Source organism: Archocentrus centrarchus, chromosome 3 (assembly GCF_007364275.1).
Source record: "Archocentrus centrarchus isolate MPI-CPG fArcCen1 chromosome 3, fArcCen1, whole genome shotgun sequence".
Classification (NCBI taxonomy): Eukaryota; Metazoa; Chordata; class Actinopteri; order Cichliformes; family Cichlidae; genus Archocentrus; species Archocentrus centrarchus.
In genome coordinates, this window is record NC_044348.1 from 27,306,118 (window position 1) to 27,326,984 (window position 20,867).

Below are 20,867 nucleotides of genomic sequence, written 5' to 3' on the forward strand. Positions count from 1 at the left end.
TACTCAGTAGGTTAGAGGTCCGCTGAAAATCAGATCTTGAGAAGCTGAATGACAGAGCACCAACCCACTGCTGGTTAAAAGGAAGACTACAGCAAATGTGGACTGATAGTAAAGAGAGAAAAAGAGGAAAAAGACAGAACTTTATCCCAAAGGATAATAATACCCCCACCCCCCAAAAAAAGAAAAGAAAAGAAAAAAGTAAAGAAAGAATATAGGCATACCCAAACACCAGCCCAGTGGCACCGAGGCTATTGAACTTGCTTGAACACAGCTTGTTAATTCAATATTAAAGTCTGTGAAAGGAAAATGTGTGTGAACACCACCTGGGTTCCTGTCTGCGTAAAAATGTCTGCTTTGCAGAGCCCAGACATGATGGAAACATGACATAAAATGCTTTTAACCTCATTTTTTAATAGTCAAATAAAACCTATCTGATACTGCTTTTGTTGTGGTCCTGAGCCTTTCGCCCAGCGTTTTGTGTTTTTTTTTTGGTTTTTGAAGTTTTGTTATTGTTAAATTCCTTCAGTTGCGTCTCATAGTTTGCTTATGATTTAGATGCTTAATCTTTGTATTTCTCTGTTTAGTTTGCTTTTAGTTCTGGATAGTTTGAATTATATATTCTTTCAGTGATTCCAGGATGGCTTCTTAATAGTTACATTCTCAGGTTTGGTTGTGGTTTTCTGGGTCATTTTCTTAGTTATGGTTTATTTGTTTTGTACTTGTCCCCTTTATTCTCCATGTCAAGTCTGCATTTCTGTCATGTTTAGTCATTTCCTGTTTCCATGGTGTTTAGTTTTGCTTCCTCTTGTCTCGTTAGTCAGATTCTGTTCACCTGTGTCCTGCATTCCCCAGCTGTGTCCTTTCTCTTGAATTACCTCATTTGTATTTAAGCCCTCAGTTTTCATCTGTTCATAGTCGCATCCTCCCTCATTCCTCTTTGTTGTGCGTTCCTCAGTTCCGCTTTTCCAGTTAGTACCTGCCCAGCTCTGTGTTTATTTTTGGTTTATTTTGCAGTAAAATAGCAATAGAGCTAAGTTTTGGAGTTTAAGTTTGCATTTGTGTCCACCCTCTGGCTGCCACACAACGTAATATGACAGCTTTAACTGTTGCTGAAGTTTTTTTTTTATCCATCAAAGGAACAAAGCATGATAAATAAAATGCATTAACTCACAGTAAGAATAAATGCATAATATATGTATTGCCAAACAGTAAATTTCTGTCAGATCCATTGCAGTTTCAGGTGGTGTCACTGTGTGACAGATCTGACAGACAGTGGCTGTTAAGTTCTGGAAAACTGACAAACCAAAATGTTGAAATTAGGAATGAAAAATTCTCACTACTGAACAGTTTATCTTTGTTTTACTTGGTTGTACTTTATCATTATTATTATTTTTACATAGCATGGCTCCTGAATATGACTGGCTGTGTGCCTCAGTGAGGCTCTGCCTCCCTCCCTCCCTGCCTTTGCTTGCTCATTCTGTCGGGTGTTGCGACGCGCTTTCTCACTCCCCACTTTCTCCTCCTGTCTTCTCCGTGGAGCACTGCTGCAGCTGACTCTGGAATTATCTGGCATTTGTCAATTTGAATAGGATGAAAGCCAGGTTCTGCTTCGTATTTGGTACCTGTGCTTTCCTTCTGTGTCTTCTCTCAGGTGAGTAAGAGGCTGGCAATATGACATCTTACTTGTTGCTTTAGGCAAATGTAAAAAAATATATATTAATAAATTTTTTTAAAAGGCCTAAAGATAATGATTTTTGAAGGCTACCTCTAGTAGATCATATAAAATTGAATGCAGTGCAGCAAGGAATCATGCTTGTATTCAAATGTTTTATACAGTCAGGGTAAGAGTAACATCTAGCTTTAGGTGCTGTTCACTGGAAGAAACAAACTATATTAGTAATGATGCCAAATGAAATCTAAGCACTCGAGTTAGAAATAACTTGAAGGTAAAATTAAAATAAAAAAGGGGGACCATTGTCAAATTTTCAGTTCTGCTTTAGTTGATAAAAGGTAAAGCAGCAAAAATAGAGCACAGTTAATGTCTATAATCATTTAAACAGTGAGATGCACATGTCTGACATTCTGTTCCTAAGCAGGAGGCACATGTTCAGATGCAGAGCATAAGCTCTTCTCTGTGATATTCTCCAACTACAACCAGTATATACGACCAGTGGAAAATGTGTCTGATCCAGTCATTGTACAGTTTGAGGTGTCCATGTCACAGCTGGTCAAAGTGGTAAGTACCCATCAAATGTTTTTCCTCAGTTTCTGAGTGTCTGTAGTGTCTGTGATTTATTCTGCAGCTATTTTACGCCCATCAAACATATATAACTCTGTTTAATAAACATGAACTGAGATTCCACTCTCCTATAAAGAAAGTACAGCATATAGATCTGTAAGTATACAAGGCTGAGGACTGCTGTTTTTTGAAATTTCAAAAATGTAGGTGCTGATTTGCAGGCTTTTCTTGAAACAAAATTTAAGGGAATGGGGTAACTGGAATACCATCCTAGATACCTGCGATACCTGCTCCCATTACACAGTAGCCCCTGGGACCTAAATGAAAGGAAGGACAGTGTGGCTGTTTCTCTGGGCAAGACAAGATGGGAAATGTCAGCTGTCTGAGCACCTCTCAGTTCAGGCGCCCCGTATCACTCAGTCACTGCCACTTCAGATGGGCACTCCTAGATTTTTCTGCTAGAGTTTGTTGACTGCAGGCTGGCGTTCCAGACAGACGACTGTGTCACTTGTGTTAGACGGGTCCGGTGCGGATGGCGATAATAAGCAAAAAGGATTGTTTGACAAGTGATACAGCTTCATTCACACAATGCACTGCTTTGGATATGTAGGATATTGTGCTCTGTATGCTTGCTTTAATAAAGAATAAGTCTTTGTTTTTACTTTTTCTTTTTTTTTTTTTTACTGGGTTCACACTTGGTGCCAGTGTCTTATTGTATACATTGTTTTCTTTTAATTCTTTATCTCAAACAATCCTTTTTAATTATAATGGCCTTTTAAAATAATAATAATAATAAGGAAAATGTCAGCCAGTACTAGACAACAGAGTTTCACTGTGTATAAACTAATAACAATAAGGTGACACCTTATGCACCTGGGAACCTATCTCTATGTCTCTTTCTTTGCTTCTGTGTAAGAAATAGGTGTTTTTTTTGTTTTTTTTTCAAAGGACATAAATAAGTATTGAGGACCTGTCTGACTTGGTGAAGATGAAAAAATAGAGAAATGGGTCTTTTGTTATATTCTCTTTAAGTCACTTAATGTAGCAGGCAAAATCAGAAGGCCGATGGATGACTGTCATTCCCTCTGCACACCTGGTGCTCCAAACTCAGAAGCATTTGATTCATTGTCACCAACTCCAACTATATGAGCTCATTTAGAGCGCCAATAGCTCATGACCTGGGCTGCCTAACATCACCTTATAATCAGGGATTGTACCACAGGCTCACTAGGCAGTGGCAGTGTGTATTTTGGTCTCAGAAGCTGTTCTGCTAAAGAAAATCGTTTGACATTTTGGGAAATGTGCTTATTGACCGGAGTTGCTATAGCAAGATGTAGTAGATGATTTATGGCCAAGTTTCAGCTTCACTAAAATGAAAACTGCAAATTATAAATGCATCATCTGATCTCAATCAAAAAATGTTGCCCTTGTGTTGTTCTGCATTCTGAGTAATTTAATTATAAGACACAGGATGTGCACCTAAATCACATAAAATAACACTTCTCCCAAGGATAATCAGTACAGGTTATCTATCAACCATAGAACCCACGAGTTATTCTGGACACTAAATGGTCACATGAATGGTTACTGTTATACACCTGGTCATGAGATTGGTTCATTCACGGCCTAAATCACACAGAAACCTGACCGTCAGTTAAAGTTAAAGCTGGGCTGCAACCTACAAGCCCCAGCTGTCATATGGCTTAGGCTCCAGGCGTGGAGGACTCAGGTGCACATCTCTGAAACCTCTTGCCTGGGATATGCAAAGCCCTGATGCTGCAGAAGCACTCCAATGATAATATTCAGCAGTGAATTGGATGATTGCCTGTGACAGTATTATTACTGTTTTAACTTTATTAATAACATGTACTTGGTTTTCCTTGCTTCAATGTCCTCATTATCTCTTGTACCCTCTTCTCAGGATGAAGTGAATCAGATCATGGAGACCAATCTGTGGCTGAGACATGTAAGTTTATGATTCAAGAGTGTGCAAAGAAACCTTGAGCAAGGGCATCAAGTGTAGCTCCAACCTTCTGTCATGTGTGATTCTTTGGGGCTAGACTGACAGGTTGAATTATTCATAGGAGGAAGCTTTTTAAACACATTGATCCTTGTGGTCCTATTTTCTTTTTAAAAGAAATAAAATAAACTGGATGCACTTACATTTCATAATCAATTTGCAATGTTTTTGAAATCATTTGACAGAATGTCCATGATATTCATCCAATATAGGCTTCTGCAGAAAGTGAACCTGAAATTTTAAGTTAAATTAGTTTCTATTTCATAATCACACAGAACAACCCTATAGCAAAAAAAAAAAAAAAAAAGTTGTTATCCACTCATGTTGTTTGGTTTGACGGGCTTTTGTTTGTTTGTTTTTTTTTGTTTTGTTTTTTTTGTACTGTGCTCCATGATAAATTGTGCAATGAACCAGCTTTGAGTCAAATGAGGAAGGACAAGCCTCCAGTTCCAATTTTAGTGCTGAGTAAATACACATCTGTGGTAGAGTCAGGCTTCTGCTAAAGGTTGAGCTGTAATTTTACTTTGGTGTTCAGAGCTGGAGTATTGTTTCTCTTACATTCAAGTCATCAGCTGTTTTTAGTGTATCTCAAATACTCAAACATCAGGGGTGAGGCACATTTCTACTGCTCTCCATTCCAAACTTAGAATGCACCCAGGATGCATACTGTTTTGTAATTAAGTCAAATTCTTTACAGCTCTCTGGGGTTGCTTTGATGTACTGGCTTCACGAGTCTCACGAGGATCACCAGCTGTCCTGAGGAGCAGTGTTCAAAAGATCCATAAAACACACTATAAACTGTGATTCAAGTCACACACATACTATATATCCTCTGTTTATGTGCTACCTTTGGAGATAATGACATTGTTTTTATGTGGGACATTTTACAAGCGAATACATTTAAAATCTGACAACAGATAATCACCAGGAGGAGGCAACTGGTGCCTTCTTACTTTCGTGTATTGTATTGTGGTCTTTTTTTTTTACCAATATATTTTTTATTAGGATTTTTCACTTTGCAAATACAAGCACGTAATTGTCTGAACGGGTTCTCTTTGTAGTTATTACATGGTAGTAATTAGTTTTACTCAACTTAGAGAAATGAAAATAAAGAAGTAAAGGAAAAAAGAAAAAAGAGACAAATAGAAAAAAAAAAAAAAAAAAAAAAAAAAAAAAAAAAAACACAGCTTCTCAAAGACAGGGGTATTCGAGCAGATTACAAATTGGTCAAATATGAATATATACATCTATACAACATGGCACACCACAGGTTCCGGCAAATCAGAACTCAAACAAACCTTCTGTCAAGTCTAAGTTCTTAATATAATTAATGAAAGGTCCCCAAATACTCTCGAAAAGATACTGTTTGGATTTCCTAATATATGTTATTCTTTCTAGCGGCAAATTAGACGACATCTGTTTTAACCACTGTGTGGCACTAGGTCTGCTGATGTTTTTCCAAACCAAAGCAATACATTTTTTTGCAGCTAACGAGCTTATATCTATAAAGGTACGTTCTGATTTAATAAAGTTATGTTCCCCAGGATATAAAGCTAACAGGAACAGTTTAGGATCCAATGGAACTTGTTTTGAGATAATTTTTTCAATTATATCTTTCACCTCTGTCCAAAATGCTTTGATTTGTCTACATTCCCACATGCAGTGTATTAAAGTCCCTTTGGAGTTACATTTTACACAAAGATCTGGAATATTATTATTGTATTTATTTAAATGCACAGGCGTAACATAGATACGCATTAGCCATTTAAATTGTAGAATTCTAAGACGGCTGTTTATGGACATTGTGTGAGTTTTAATTAAAGCCCTTTCCCAATCCTTTTCACTGATATTTGATGATAGGTCCAAATTCCAGTTTATAAGCTTATTGTTTGAGTTCTCTAATGAGTTGGAGATCAGGACATTATAAAAGTCTGAAATGATGCCCTTTCTTGATTTATTCCGAATCATTAACTTTTCAAGTAAGGTAAGAGGGGGCTTGTTAAGATTGTTGTAGTTTGCTTTAACAAAGCTTCTTATCTGAAGAAATTTGAAATAGTGCTTTTTATCCAGCTTGAATTTGATTTGTAGCTCTCCAAATGACAAAAATATATCAGAATTTGATGGGTAGAGGTCCCCAATACTTTTTAAACCTTGCAGTGCCCAAAGCCTAAAGGTTGCATCTGCCCTACCTGGAGCAAACAGCTGATTACCCCATATTGGGCTAAATTGGGATATGTTGTTTGGCTCCGCAAGGTATTTTCTAACATCCTGCCAAATTTTTATCATGTTTTTCAGAATGGGATTTGTAGTGTGTTTCTGTAACTTCTTTAATGTGTCGGAGTATATGAACAATGGAAGAGTTAGACTTAAATTGTGGGACTCCATTTCTACCCAATGAGGATTATCTTTATCTGCAAAATAGAACATAATAGTCCTTAGTTGAGTGGCCCAATAGTAAAGTTTAAAGTTGGGGCACTTTAACCCCCCTCTATCAAATGGTAAATAAAGCAACGAGAGGCGAAGCCTAGACCTTCCATTATTCCACACAAAACCTAAAATGTTTTTTTTCAGCCAATTGTATAATTCAGGAGGAGGCGGCAGGGGAATGCTTTGGAAGAGGTATAATAGCTTTGGAAGTATATTCATTTTCAGGACATTAACTCTTCCCAATATGGATATAGGCAGAGATGTCCAGTTGTTAATTGAGGCAGCTATTGTTTTCATTAGGAGTTCGTAGTTGGATTTGACCACTTGTTGTAGTTCTGGGAAAATCTGAACACCCAAATATACAAAATGTTCCACCACGTTAAATTGCTTAATCTCACTGATGGGGTTGATCCTTTCACCTTGATTTAATACCAGAATAGAGGATTTTGTATTATTTACTTTGTAGCCTGAGACTCTCCCAAATTCCTGGATCACTTCCATCGTCGCCGGAATTGAGTTTTTCAGATCTGTTAGAAATAAAATAACATCATCAGCGAATAGAGAAATTTTGTGCTCTGTGGGACCCACCGTGATCCCAGATATTCGTGGATGGAGACGAATAGCTGATGCCAAAGGCTCGATTGCTAGTGTGAATAGTAAGGGAGAGAGAGGGCATCCCTGGCGACAACCCTTCCTGATTTGAATCGCCCTTGAAAATATTTTGTTTGATACTATTTCTGCCGTTGGATTGTTATATAATATTTTAACCCATTTAATAAAGTTACTACCACAATTCAACCTTTCCAATATGTTAAAAAGATAGGGCCATTCGACCCTATCAAAAGCCTTCTCCGCATCCACTGAAAGAAGACCTGTGTCTTTAGCGTTCTTTTTGAACCAAATAATATTCAGGACTCTTCTAATATTGTGATATCCCTGCCTCCCTACTACAAACCCATTTTGATCTTTATTTATAATATCTGGTAAGATTCTTTGCAGTCGTAGTGCCAATAATTTACAGATGATTTTGAGATCAGAGTTAAGTAGACTAATGGGTCTCAGGTTTTCACATTTATTGGGAGGCCTACCCGGTTTTGGCAGCAGAATAATTAGAGCCTGATTTAAAGAGGGAGGCAAGGTGCCATTTTTAAATGACTCCATGAACATGTCTAGAAGGGGAGAAAGAAGTTTGTCCTTAAATTTTTTGTAAAGGTCAATGGGGATACCATCAGGTCCTGGTTGCTTACCAGATTTCATTCCATTAATGGCCTGTGCTAATTCCTCTTTATTTATTTCTATATTTAAGTCTACTCTACAATCCTCTGCAATGACAGGGATATGTAGTCTACTTAAAAACTTGTCTAATTCCACTTGGTCTAACTTTCCTTTAGAGTCGTATAATTTCTGATAATAATCTTTAAAAGCATTATTAATATCCCTTGGATCTGTTAGAGTTTTATTCTGTGTTTCTATTGATGTAATCGAGGTTGTTGTTTCAAGCCGTTTAATCTGCCAAGCTAAAAGTTTTCCAGCCTTATCCCCCTGTTCGTAAAAATTTTGTTTCAATCTTAAGAGACTGGATGCAGCTCTGAGACTGGACATTTTGTCATATTCTGCTCTGAGGATCAACAGCTGTTTTTTCAACTCAGTATCATTTGTTTGAAAAACCTTCTCCTGAATGTTCTTTATTTTATTTTCTAGGTGCTGCCTTTTAGTCTTGGCTTCCTTAGACTTATTGCCTGTAAAGCTAATAATATGACCTCTAATAAATGCTTTAAAGGCCTCCCATCTGATGCATGCTGTTGTTTGATTAGTATTCAACTGAAAGAACTCATCAATTTGTATTCCTATATATTTAACAAAATCTTCATCCTGCAACCATTTATGCTGAAAGCGCCATCTAGGGGGATCCCTAGTAAGATTCTTATCACAGTAGCTCAGACAACATGGAGCATGATCTGAAATCACTATGTTTCCATAGGTACAGTTTTGAATTTTGGATATTAGTTCTGTTGAAATTAAAAAATAATCTATTCGCGAGTACGTCTGAAATGTTGCCGAGTAGCATGAGTAGGCTCTGGTTTGTTGCTGAAGTTCCCTAAAGATGTCTACCAGTCTGAGAGTTTTCATAAACATTTGTATAGTTGTTCTACAGGTGTTATGTGTCAGATCTGACCCTGTGGATCTATCTATTTCTGGAACAAGAGTACAATTAAAATCCCCTGCGATCACAAAGCGCCCCTGCAACGCTGAAAGTGAGAGGAACAAGTTCTGAAAAAACCCAGAATCATTTGTGTTGGGACCATATACGTTAACTAGGTTAATTTTTTCCGATAGTAAAGAGCCCTGAACTATCAAATATCTACCCTTCTCATCCTTGATAACATTGGTTGCAAGGAATGGGACAGATTCGTGGATAAGAGTCATAACTCCTCTTGCTTGAGAAGAAAATGTTGAAGTGAATACATTGCCTCGCCACCTCCTCCTGACCCGCCCCTCATCCTCTTTCATAAGATGCGTCTCCTGTAGAAATACTATTCTGGAGTCCAAATCTTGCAGTTTATTAATGACTTGTTTGACCTTCTTTAGACGTTGTAGGCCCCTGCAGTTCCATGTAACCATTTTAACATTTAAGGCTTGCGACATGTAAGATCCATCAAATTACCAGAAATGGAGAAAAAATAAAAAAAAAAGTTTACCCCATACCAACATGAACATTTGAGAAGCTTAAACAGAACAAAACTCACAACATATCCCCTAAACCTAGTTTCCCACACCAAGTCCGACTTCCGAGGGACTCCCTCCCCCCTCCGTACACCTCCCGTTACCACGTGTGACTGACCCACACACAGTGAGGAGCAGTCTAACCACTCAATGACCAAAACAAAAAACCGATGTTTACCGATGCTGTTCACTATACATAACAGTACTTTAATCTTCCATATATTTGCTCACGGGTTCGAGCTTATTAGCATGCATGCACACCAACCGGTATGTGCATGCTCCCCCTTGCCATCCCTAAGCAGGAGTAAATGTATTCGTACTAGATCCCTGTTGTTCCATCACCCATATAACTGACAAATAAAGGCAACAACTTGGTTATAGAAAGCCACAAATTGTTAACTTAAGAAACCGTATGGGCGTTTAAGCCACTGTTGCCTCCCCGTTGGTTTTCTTCTGGATTTTCTGTAAAAACTCACGTGCAGCCGCCGCTGTTTTGAAAACATGAGTTCGGTCCTGATAAGTCACCAGCAGCTTGGCTGGGTGAGCCACCCCGTGGCGCAGTCCCAGTTTGCGTAGTTCTGTGCGTATCGGGTCAAACTGCTTCCGAAGCTGGAAAAGATCCGCCGCCGTATCTGGGTAGAGCCGGACTTGATGATTCTGGTAACGAATTTCAGTATTAACTCTTGATGCTAGAGCAATACGCTGCTTATCCTTGTAGCTAAGAAATCTCATTATTAAAGTGCGAGGCGCTGCAGTGCTGTCCCTCCGGGGTCCAATTCGATGCGCTCTTTCCACGACCACCACTCCAACACCGAGGGTCTCCGGCAGCCACTTCTCTAGGAACTCACATGGATTCTGTCCTTCAGCTCCCTCCGGCAGACCGATAAGCCTCAGGTTGTTTTGTCTCGACCTAGCCTCCAGATCCGTAACTTTATCTTCCAATTCTTTCTTCTTGGACTCTAGCGTATCCACCTTAGTTCGTAGTATTTCTATCTCACTCTCCGCATCAGAAATACGTGTTTCGGTTTCTGTGATTCGTTGAGTACAGTCATTTATCTCTTTTCTTACACTGTCGATGGAGCCCAGAACCTCATCAAATCTAGAGGAGAAATCCTTCTGGATCGAATTAACAACAGAAAGTATTTCATCCACCTTGCTGCTTTGAGACTTCGGGTTCTCTTCTCTGTCTGCGGCAACCATCGGAGCGGAGGATGAGCTAGCATTAGCTTTCTGCATTTCACCACGAAGGTGGTATTCCGTTAGCTTGTGTTGTTTCGCCTTTTCACTTACTTCTTGGGATGTTTTTGCTGCTTTAGGCATTATTCCGAACTCACGCGCTCTTTTGTCATTTAGTTCGTTTTGAAAGGAAGGAGTTTTAGGTAAATTCTTTGACTGGAACAGCAGAGCGGTGAAGACACGTCCTCTCACATGGCCGCCATAACCGGAAGTCGTATTGTGGTCTTTTAAGACAATCTTGTATAATTCATGAAAAGCTTGGTGTTAGCTATGCTGGTAATCTTGCTCTGGGGATGGCCATGATGTTCAGTCCACCACTTTGGCCCACAGTGAAATATCTCAACAGCTATTTAATGGATTATGTAAAATGGACCAACACTATAGCCCCCAATGCATTTACCCAGTAATTCTCAGGGTTTTCCACTCCTCTTGCACCACTGTGAGGTATAGGCTGGTGGCCTCACTGGTGGCTCAACCTGACTCTGAAACTCATACCTGTTAAGTCTCTGACCTTTTAATTCTCTGACTTTTTATGTAATTAATTCTGATTTGTTCCTCAGATCTGGAATGACTATAAACTTAAATGGAACCCAAAAGATTTCGGAGGCGTCGAGTTTATCCGAGTGCCATCCAACAGGATTTGGAAGCCAGACATTGTGCTGTACAACAAGTGAGCATAACAACAAATTTAAAACTTGGCACAGCATCTTTATTGATTGTTTGTTGCTGCAAAGGATATCTGCACAATGACAGACATTATCAGTCTCCATTGTGCATTCATGCATGGGTCATTTCTATCCCTACCATCACATGGTGCATTTACTGAAACTCCAAGGCATTTTTTTAATTGATATTTTTATAGTTCAATAGTTGTTCATATCTATCTGCTTAGGATTCAGTGACTCAGTTGTCTTTCACCATCCTATCATTCAATGTTACATTCTATTTTGCTCACTCACTCTTCCTTTCTTTTTTTCTAAAGTGCAGTCGGAGATTTCCAGGTTGACGACAAAACAAAGGCCCTGCTTCGCTACAATGGCGACGTTACCTGGATCCCTCCGGCCATCTTCAAGAGCTCTTGCAAGATTGATGTCACATATTTCCCATTTGATTACCAAAACTGCACAATGAAGTTTGGTTCCTGGACCTACGACAAAGCCAAAATCGACTTGGTGCTGATTGGTTCGACAATCAACCTCAAGGACTTCTGGGAGACAGGCGAGTGGATGATCATTGATGCACCTGGTTACAAACACGATATTAAGTACAACTGCTGCGAGGAGATCTACACCGATATCACATACTCTTTGTACATCCGCCGTCTCCCTCTTTTCTACACGATCAACATGATCATCCCGTGTCTCCTCATCTCCTTTCTCACAGTGCTTGTCTTCTACTTGCCCTCTGACTGTGGTGAGAAAGTAACACTGTGTATCTCTGTCCTGCTGTCTTTGACTGTCTTCCTCCTTGTCATAACAGAGACCATTCCTTCCACCTCACTGGTGATACCCCTGATTGGCGAGTACCTCCTCTTCACCATGATTTTTGTCACTCTCTCTATTGTTATTACTGTTTTTGTGTTGAACGTCCACTACCGCACACCAAAGACACATACCATGCCCTGCTGGGTAAGGCGTGTGTTCCTGGAACTGCTGCCCAGGGTGATGTTCATGACCAGGCCAGAGAGGGATCCTGAGAAGGTGACTGTGGCTGGCAGTGTTCAGACGATGCATTCAAAATCCTGTGCCATTCATTCGTTAGGTACTCTGCCAAAGCAGCAGAAAGCTCAGGCCCTGGCCAACAGCATGGTATCAAGTCTGACAAACCGGCAACGACTTTTTAATAACACAGAGCTCTCCAATCTTAATAACTTGGGTGGAGAGTCAACTAAATGTCCCAGCTCTGGGTTCTTGTGCTGCGAGGGCCGCTGCAACTGCTGCTGGCAGAAGAGAACCAGCAAACTGCCTGCAGACTCTGGAGGTGGGAGCGGAGGACTGGGCAGCCTAGGAGCACTAAGTGGAGGCAGCACTGTGGGTGTTGGAGTGGGGAGTCAGTGCTCTAGCTCAGAGTCTTTGGATGGAGGAATAATGCCCCTGCTGTCTCTCTCTCCTGAGGTCAGGGAGGCTATTGAGAGTGTCAAATACATAGCAGAGAACATGAGACTACAGAATGAAGCAAAGGAGGTGAGTACTCAAAAAAAAGCAAGGCCGAAGCCATTTAATATTGTACAGCTTTCAAATAAAGAATTGCAATCTTGCTATAACATTGAAAATGTTTTTGCCGTGTCCTCTCATAGGTTCAAGATGACTGGAAGTATGTTGCCATGGTTATCGACAGGATCTTCCTATGGGTTTTTGTGCTTGTGTGCATCCTGGGAACAGCTGGCCTCTTCCTCCAGCCTCTATTACTCGGTGAAGATATTTAATTCAGTTTGATAAAACAAATTGTCCAGACTGCTGAATTGCACAAAATCTGTTACACAGATGAGTCTGACAATGGCTCAGAGAAAATTTCAAAGTTAAGTGGAAAATATGGCAAATGTTGATACAAGCGTTTCAGTGACTTTTTTATTCATAGATACAGTTGTGCTTTTTTTCTTTTCCTTGTTATAAATCCTGTAAATCCTAAAGACATGGCTGCAATTAAGATGACTTAGAATTCAAAATGTTTAAATGTCTTAAAAAACTATAAAATGTTTCCCAAAGCCAATGCAAAATTTCATGCACCTCGATTTTGCAGAGTAAGATCCTCTGTTTATTCAACAAGCTTCAACAGAAGTGAACAATACTGGGACATGTTACTACGTAAAACTGTCATAATCCATCTGAAACTGTGGTGTTTTGCAGGCTCTTGTGTTTAGTATTTTGACTAAACTGATGTATAATATCATGTGTGACAGACTTCTACGGTTGTTCATCCATCTGTTTATTTGATGTAAGCTCTGCTAATGTTTGTGACTATTATAATAGCAGCCAAAAGAAGACAAGACAAGCTGTTTTGATTGTTTGTATTTGGCCTTGTGACTCGTGGAATGCTTCTGACTGAGAATGAGCCTTGAATGAGATGCAGAACTTCACACAATACTGTCTACAGAACTCTTTTTCAATAGACATGTGATTTTTATATGAATAGAAAAATAGTGTGTTAAGGCCTTTATTGTAATTATATTACCATAATTCAGTCCATATAAATTGTCATAGTAACATACAGCACAGCGCACATATTTGAGGTACTTGTTTTCACTGTTCTTTTTTTTTAATGTAATTTTATACTGAATTGATGCCGTCTACCACAGTCTCTACCACGGCCATATCTTCTCTTCTTCTCCTGCCTCTGAGAAAACATGCTAAGATGATGTTGCCCATCTTGACCCAGGACACACTTGCAGAAGAGATCCAGGATCAAAGCTCTTTCACTTCTAAAGAAAGACTGTGACCCTGTTTGATGTTTAAAATCAACCCATAGATAGTTTTAAACTGGGTTTTTGTGTGTTCAGCTTTTTAACATTTTAATTTATATTTTCATGTTTGAGAATCAAGCAGTGCAGACTGTTCTCAAAGACTGACATCCTGTGGCAAATCATTGCTCCTACAGCTTACTTCCTGGTCGTTTTAAAGGGATACCTAACCCAGTTTGTCATTATTGCTGCTGGAAAATGTCCTCATTTGATTGCACATTTAACACATACGAACCCATAGTGACGCTGGTGTCACAGTCACAAATCCATTAAAAGAGCTGCTGCTTAATTTTGAAATGTTTACTTTCTGGACAGTGTAATGACTTAAAAAATATTGTGAATTTGTGAATTGTGAGGATATTTAAATGTTGTGTACAAAGAAGAAAAGTTGTTTGTAAATAGTAGTACAACCATATAACCTACTCCTGGATACACATTGCTCTAGGTTCATAAGAATTTAAGTTTGAACTCTATATCCAAACACACACGCACACACACAAATTCCGTGAACTGCAACTTTAGTTTGCATTTATATGAAACCAGTGACATTTAGCCCTTTACAAAAAAAATTAAAAACAAATAAAATTGTTGAGTTTATCTGCCATTTAAGTAACTTCAAATTATTGTCTGTAAAAGGAAAAGCTTTGGTCCAAAGGAGTACAGTCTGTTAAAATCAGAGGAGTTTACTCTTAAATCAACATTCTACTGTGTCTTAGGGTCAAGTCCTTACTTATATTTAGAAAAGATATGCATTTATATGTCCATCTTCTTTTTTTTTGCTACATTTATGGATAACGTTTCTACAAAGATTGTACATCATTATAGCTACTGGCAGTTTTTATTTTATATGTATTTTCCCAATGCAGTGAGAGTGAAAGAAGCTGAGCATCCTGTATTGGGTACAATTGTCAGTCCATCAGACTGACTTATTATACAACTGAAGAATCAGAGCAGATGATGAGGCTGCATTAATTGAATGCTTGCAGAGAAGCACAGACAGATGCTGTAGTAACTCTGGGTCTCATCTGATGAGAAGCCCCTGGCTAATGAATTTTAAGTTCACTTAGAGCTCAGCTGGCTGGTGTACAACAGATCTCTCAAACAGATACTGCATGATGCATAAAACGAGTGAGCTTCTGACGAGATCACTGAATGTTATCTTAAGATTAGGTTTTTAAAACAGAATAGAGAAGGGAAAAAAGTCAGTGGAAGGTAACTGGGGATATAATGTATTTTAAAATGAAATGGTTTCAAGAACAGATTGTGGTGAGTTTTACTTTTTTGCAGATATAACTTTTAACCCAAACAACAATGCTGAAACATCAAATGTTTCCACAGGAAAAAAAAAAAAACAGGAAGTGGTTTATTATAGTTGCTGCACATTTACTCTTTGACCCACTCTGTGGTTTTGGAGGTGACTTTAATAGGCTAGTTCAGAAGCTAATACAAGATACTCTGCAGATTCTCTCTAAAAGCGCCTCATTGCCTGTAATGATGAACACAATAATCATTCTTCTGTGTGAGTACATAAACAGGTAACATCTACTTCATTCACTGGAGCTGTTTTCTGCCCATTTAAGCTGATCGGATTAACCTGATTTTTCACTATTTCTTCAAGGTACCCTGGCAATTCAGGTCATAAGCCAAACCAAAGGTAAGTTCAGTTTTCTCATTACGAGTTACGTCTCTTCTGTATTCATTAATATTATTAAGCTGCACTCCTTGCATATACAGTGGCTTGCAAAAGTATTCATACCCCTTGAACTTTTCCATATTTTGTCACATTAAAACCACAAACATAAATATATTTCACTGGAATTTAATGTGAAAGACCAACACAAAGTGGTACACAATGGTGAAGTGGAAAGAAAATTATGCATGATCCAAAACATTTTTTACAAATAAAAAACTTAAAAGTGCGGTGTGCAAAAGTATTCAGCCCCCCTGAGTCAGGAAACACCTTTTGCTGCAATTACAGCTGCAGGTCTTTTAGGGTATGTCTCCACCAGCTTTGCACATCTAGTGACTGAAATTTTTGCCCATTCTTCTTTGCAAAACAGCTCAAGCTCAGTCACATTAGATGCAGAGCGTTTGTGACCAAAGCACCTTGTTCCACACGTTTGCTGTGTCCCCAACATGGCTTCTGGAGAACAGCACACGGGACTTTTTATGGTTTTCTTTTAACAATGGCTTTCTTCTTGACTCTTCCATAAAGACCACATTTGTGCAGTGCACGACTAATAGTTGTTCTGTGGACAGATTCCCCCACCCGAGCTGTGGATCTCTGCATTTCGTCCAGAGTCACCATGGGTCTCTTGGCATCTCTGATCAGTGCTCTCCTTGTTCGGCCTTTAAGTTTAGGTGGACGGCCTTGTCTTGTTAGGTCTACAGTTGTGCCATACTCTTTCCATTTCCGGATAATGGATTGAACAGTGCTCCGTGAGATGTTCAAAGCTTGGGAAATCTTTTTATAGCCTAAGCCTGCTTTAAACTTCTCCACAACCTTATTCCTGACCTGTCTGGTGTGTTCTTTGGACTTCATGATGCTGTTTACTCCTTAATATTCTCTTAACCAACCTCTGAGGCCATCATGGAGCAGCTGTATTTGTACTGAGATTAGATTACACACAGGTGGACTCTTTTTAGTCATTAGCAGTCATCAGGCAACTTCTGAATGCAATTGGATGCACTCAGAGAAAAGCGGGCTGAATACTTTTGCACACTGCACTTTTCAGTTTTCTATTTGTAAAAAATGTTTTGAATCATGTATAATTTTCTTTCCACTTCACAATTGTATACCAATTTGGTCTTTCACATTAAATTCCAGTGAAATATATCTATGTTTCTGGTTGTAATGTGACAAAATATGTAAAAGTTCAAGGGGTATGAATACTTTTGCAAGCCATTGTATAACACCATATGATGTCATGCAGATTAGGGTTTAATATTTTTCCCGAAAATGACATGAATCAAATCCCGGGAAATGACGAGCCATTTCCCGGGAATCCCGGGAAAAAGTTTTTTTTTTTTCTTTATTTTAATTAGGCCTTGTGTAGCCTGTGTCGGCCTTAACCGATTGTGATATTGTAGAGGTAGCTTTCCAGCTATGTCCTATTATGCCCAGTAGGGGGCAACGTCGGCTTGATTAACGCAATAAAACCTACATCTCAGCATTCGAGTGCTCGAGCTATGCGGTGTTGTATCGTTCCTCAACACTCCCTTAACAAATATAATTCGAATATTCCTCCATTGTACATGGAATTATACCAAGCTATTTTACAACTGCTGGTGCAAAACAATACGGTTCATCTCCACAGCATTGATAAAGGCTCAGCCACGCTGTCGTGGCGACATCTGTTGCGCTATATCTCCACCAGTGGAACGCTGTAATAGTCATTGAAAAGTTAACTACCGTACTTCACTATAATATGGCATAACACAGGGCCTTGAGTAATGCACTACGACTTGGTCATTGCCATTCTGGCAACAACAAATTTATAACACCGTGTCTGAGGGTTAAAGTAGGTTCGCTGTGAATCGTCTTTTGAAAAACTGGCCAATCCTTATAGCCTAAAAAATATACATTTTCCTCAACTCCATTTTAAAAGCGAAATATATTAAAGCAATCTATTTCATGATCATTTCTTCACACATTAGGCCCGTATCCTAATTCATGATTGTTAGTAAGCGGCTGCAAACGAGGAAAAGAAACACTCGAAGTTAAACAGATATTTCTTTATTGTTCAGGGCAGGCATATTTTATAGGCTATATAATGCAATATAACAACATATAATAATATAGAATTATATAATACAAAATACCTTAGGGTAAACACATTGCCTACGATTTCAACAAATTAAAGAGGAAAAAAGTACAACTGTTTAATACCTCTATTAAAACGCTTGAGATGAAGGCTGAAGCCTTAAACGGAGGCTGAACGTGCCTGAAATGAAGAGTAATGCTTTTCGCATTAAACGAACCCTTCTCTCAATATTTCCTTAAATTTAACTTTCTGAAGCTTTCTAAATCGACGCGCGCGACTTTTTTCCCGGTTTCCCGTCTAACGTTTCCCGGGAAACGGGAAATGGTTCTGATCGCATTTCCCGGGAATCCCGGATCCCGGGATTAAACCCTAATGCAGATATTTCTCCTGCAAGGATCCTGGCCCGGCTCACAACCTTAAGTGAAAACAGTGACCTTTATTTAACCTGCAGCACATTTGGGAAAAGAAAAGACTCCATGGTTTTCATTTATTTATTAAAAAATGGATCTGGAATAGAGAAACTGACACAGAAGCAAGAACAAAACGACATCACGTTCTGCATATCCAGAGTCGGTCTTCATCACAGTGGAAATTACAGCTGTGTTTATTCTGCCCAAAATTATACTGTTTCTGAAATAGCCAACAAAGGAGACAACATCATTCAGATTCTGGTCATAGGTAAGTGTTTTCACTCCTCAAAGCATCATGTAATTTCAGTTTCTTTCCACTCATTTTCTCCTGCTGCCATGCAGCCAATGTTCTCCCCGCAGATATTTCAGTAGTTGGTCCATCCACTGTTCATGAGGGAGTCAATGTTGAATTCCGCTGTACAGTTTCTCAACACCTGCATACACTTGGTGAATGTAAACTTATCTACTCTTACCTGAGGAAGAATGAGACCATCCTCCGAGTGCAACCCTTTCATGTCACTCAAATGCAGACAACTTTCATCATTGAAGGTGCAGTTTTGAGGGATTCAGGTTATTACAGCTGCATAGTCCTGCCATCTAAATGCATCTATGAGCACAAGTACACACTTCATGGAGCCAATAACGTATTTCTTGAGGTCAAAGGTAAGGATGCAGCAGCTCAAAAATGCTTCCAGAGGACCTTTCATTTTTTTTCTTTTTAAATAATAAGATGTAAGTAAAATATAGTTAATTGTGTCTTTTTGTGCTTTTCAGTGGATTTGGTCCCTTCTGTGTTAATCCACTCTGGAGTGATAACTTTGATGCTGTTACTGGGGGTTTGTCTTTGTTGGATCAGAAACAAACAAGGTCAAATAAATGCAATCAAAAGTCATTCTGTATGATATTGTGTTTTCTCACACTAGTCACACTGTGTACTTAAATGTACCTGAATGCTTTATTTTGCTTTAAAATTATATCTGTTTTGTGCTTCAACAGTTCACTCAGCTTTGTCCGGACCACGGTGAGCTTTAATTCAGTCCTACTGATGTTTCTAGAAGCTTCTGTATAGTGTGTACATGAACATTTTAGAAGAAGGAAAATGAATTTGCTCTGAGGTGTGTCTTAGTGTGTAAAATACAGTACAAATTGAATGTAAAAGTGAATGTGCCACTGAATTGTGTTTTTGTGCAGTGCAATGGCTCAGCAGGCAAATGCAAACAAGTTGGAGGAACAGCAGGAGCAGAGAGAGCAGAAACATCTGGAAGCACACGATGGTATGTTGAAAATGATGTTTCAGCAAAGACATACTCTGGAGAAATTTTAATAGAATTACATATGATGACTTGGAAAGTTGAGTTTAATCCTGTACTTTTCTAATCAAAAAAAGAACATCTGTGAATTCCCATCAACGTGCATACTCTCATTTTATCTGAAAGCTAAAATATAAAATTGTAAACTAATACTTCTAATCACATCTCGTTTATTAATGATTAAAATTGCAAAAACTTTGTTAACATCTCAATAACAGAGCTATGAACAGCTGTTGTAAATAACAGTTTAAGGTTGAAAATGCTAATAGCTTTTATTTTTGTCTCAAACATTTATTAAACATGTTCTTTTGTTTGTGTTTTTATTAGCATTCAGCTCAGAGGATGATCAAGAGTAAGAAAATGAATGTTTTTCAAATACAGTTGCAACTTTTATCAACACATTTTAAAATAAATGTATAATAACTAAAGCAGCATGAGAATTAATGAAATCTTTTCATTAACATCAGGAGTCATAACAGTGTAGTAGCTGAGGGCTCTCTGCATTCTGATAGTTTCGAACACGTGTACAATGTAGTAGGTAAGTGAGTGCATACTGTTTAGCTTCACTGTGCTATAACAACGTTTAAAGCCTGCTGACCGTAATTTACATTTCTTTGGTTTTCAAACATGCAGATTGAAGTGATGAGTGAGATGAAATCGATCAGCAGTGTGCCACATAACACATTTTGAGTACTAAAGGTACTGTAAAATCAATAGCTATCATTATAATGCAATGTACGCATATCAAGTGGAACATTTATTACCTATGGGTAGCTGTTTTGTCTTCTTATCATCAGTTGTAAAGAGCAATAAAAAAAAGGCTAGATTAAGCACAAAGTTAATGTTACTAACTTATTGTAGTGCTGTTTCCATTACTTCACACCAGCAGGTTTGTTTCTCTTAGTTCACTGAGTCTTAGAGGAAGAACACAGGAAAGAGTGTTTCATTGCATGCTGCCTGAATTAGAAGCGCTAACTCTGTCATGAAAAGCGGTAAACAGAAAAGAGGCAAGAGTATATGCATGAGTGTATAAACAGGGATGGCCACGACCACCTTTTAACTGCAAACTTTCCTACCACAGATGATCTGCCTGCAAGATCACCTGCAGAATGTCTCTATTCCACGTCCTTGAAAACAAAGAAAACAGCTTTGCCACCTACCATTTCCTCTTTAGTCCTGGTTCCAGCTAATTCATGACTGAGGGCAATGATACTGTTTTCAATATGAATGATGATGGTTATCAGCACTGCAGCTGAAGAAAGACTTCCTCCTTTTGCAGC

At 38.7% G+C, this 20,867-nt stretch overlaps 1 protein-coding gene and 1 long non-coding RNA gene across 2 annotated transcripts; both read left to right on the forward strand.

Annotated features, from left to right (window-relative positions):
* Positions 1-1,517: 1,517 nt before the first annotated feature.
* Positions 1,518-14,376, forward strand: chrna3 (cholinergic receptor, nicotinic, alpha 3). The gene is made up of 6 exons (XM_030759147.1): positions 1,518-1,651; positions 2,097-2,236; positions 4,161-4,205; positions 11,207-11,316; positions 11,629-12,829; positions 12,943-14,376. Exons 1-6 carry the CDS (start codon positions 1,591-1,593, stop codon positions 13,069-13,071), a joined length of 1,686 nt encoding a protein of 561 aa, XP_030615007.1. The 5' UTR covers positions 1,518-1,590; the 3' UTR covers positions 13,072-14,376.
* A 1,165-nt stretch (positions 14,377-15,541) lies between these two features.
* LOC115801392 (uncharacterized) lies at positions 15,542-18,313 on the forward strand. Its single transcript, XR_004021755.1, has 3 exons — positions 15,542-15,622; positions 15,722-15,757; positions 18,246-18,313. It is a non-coding gene; the product is annotated as an uncharacterized LOC115801392 (long non-coding RNA).
* Positions 18,314-20,867: the final 2,554 nt, after the last annotated feature.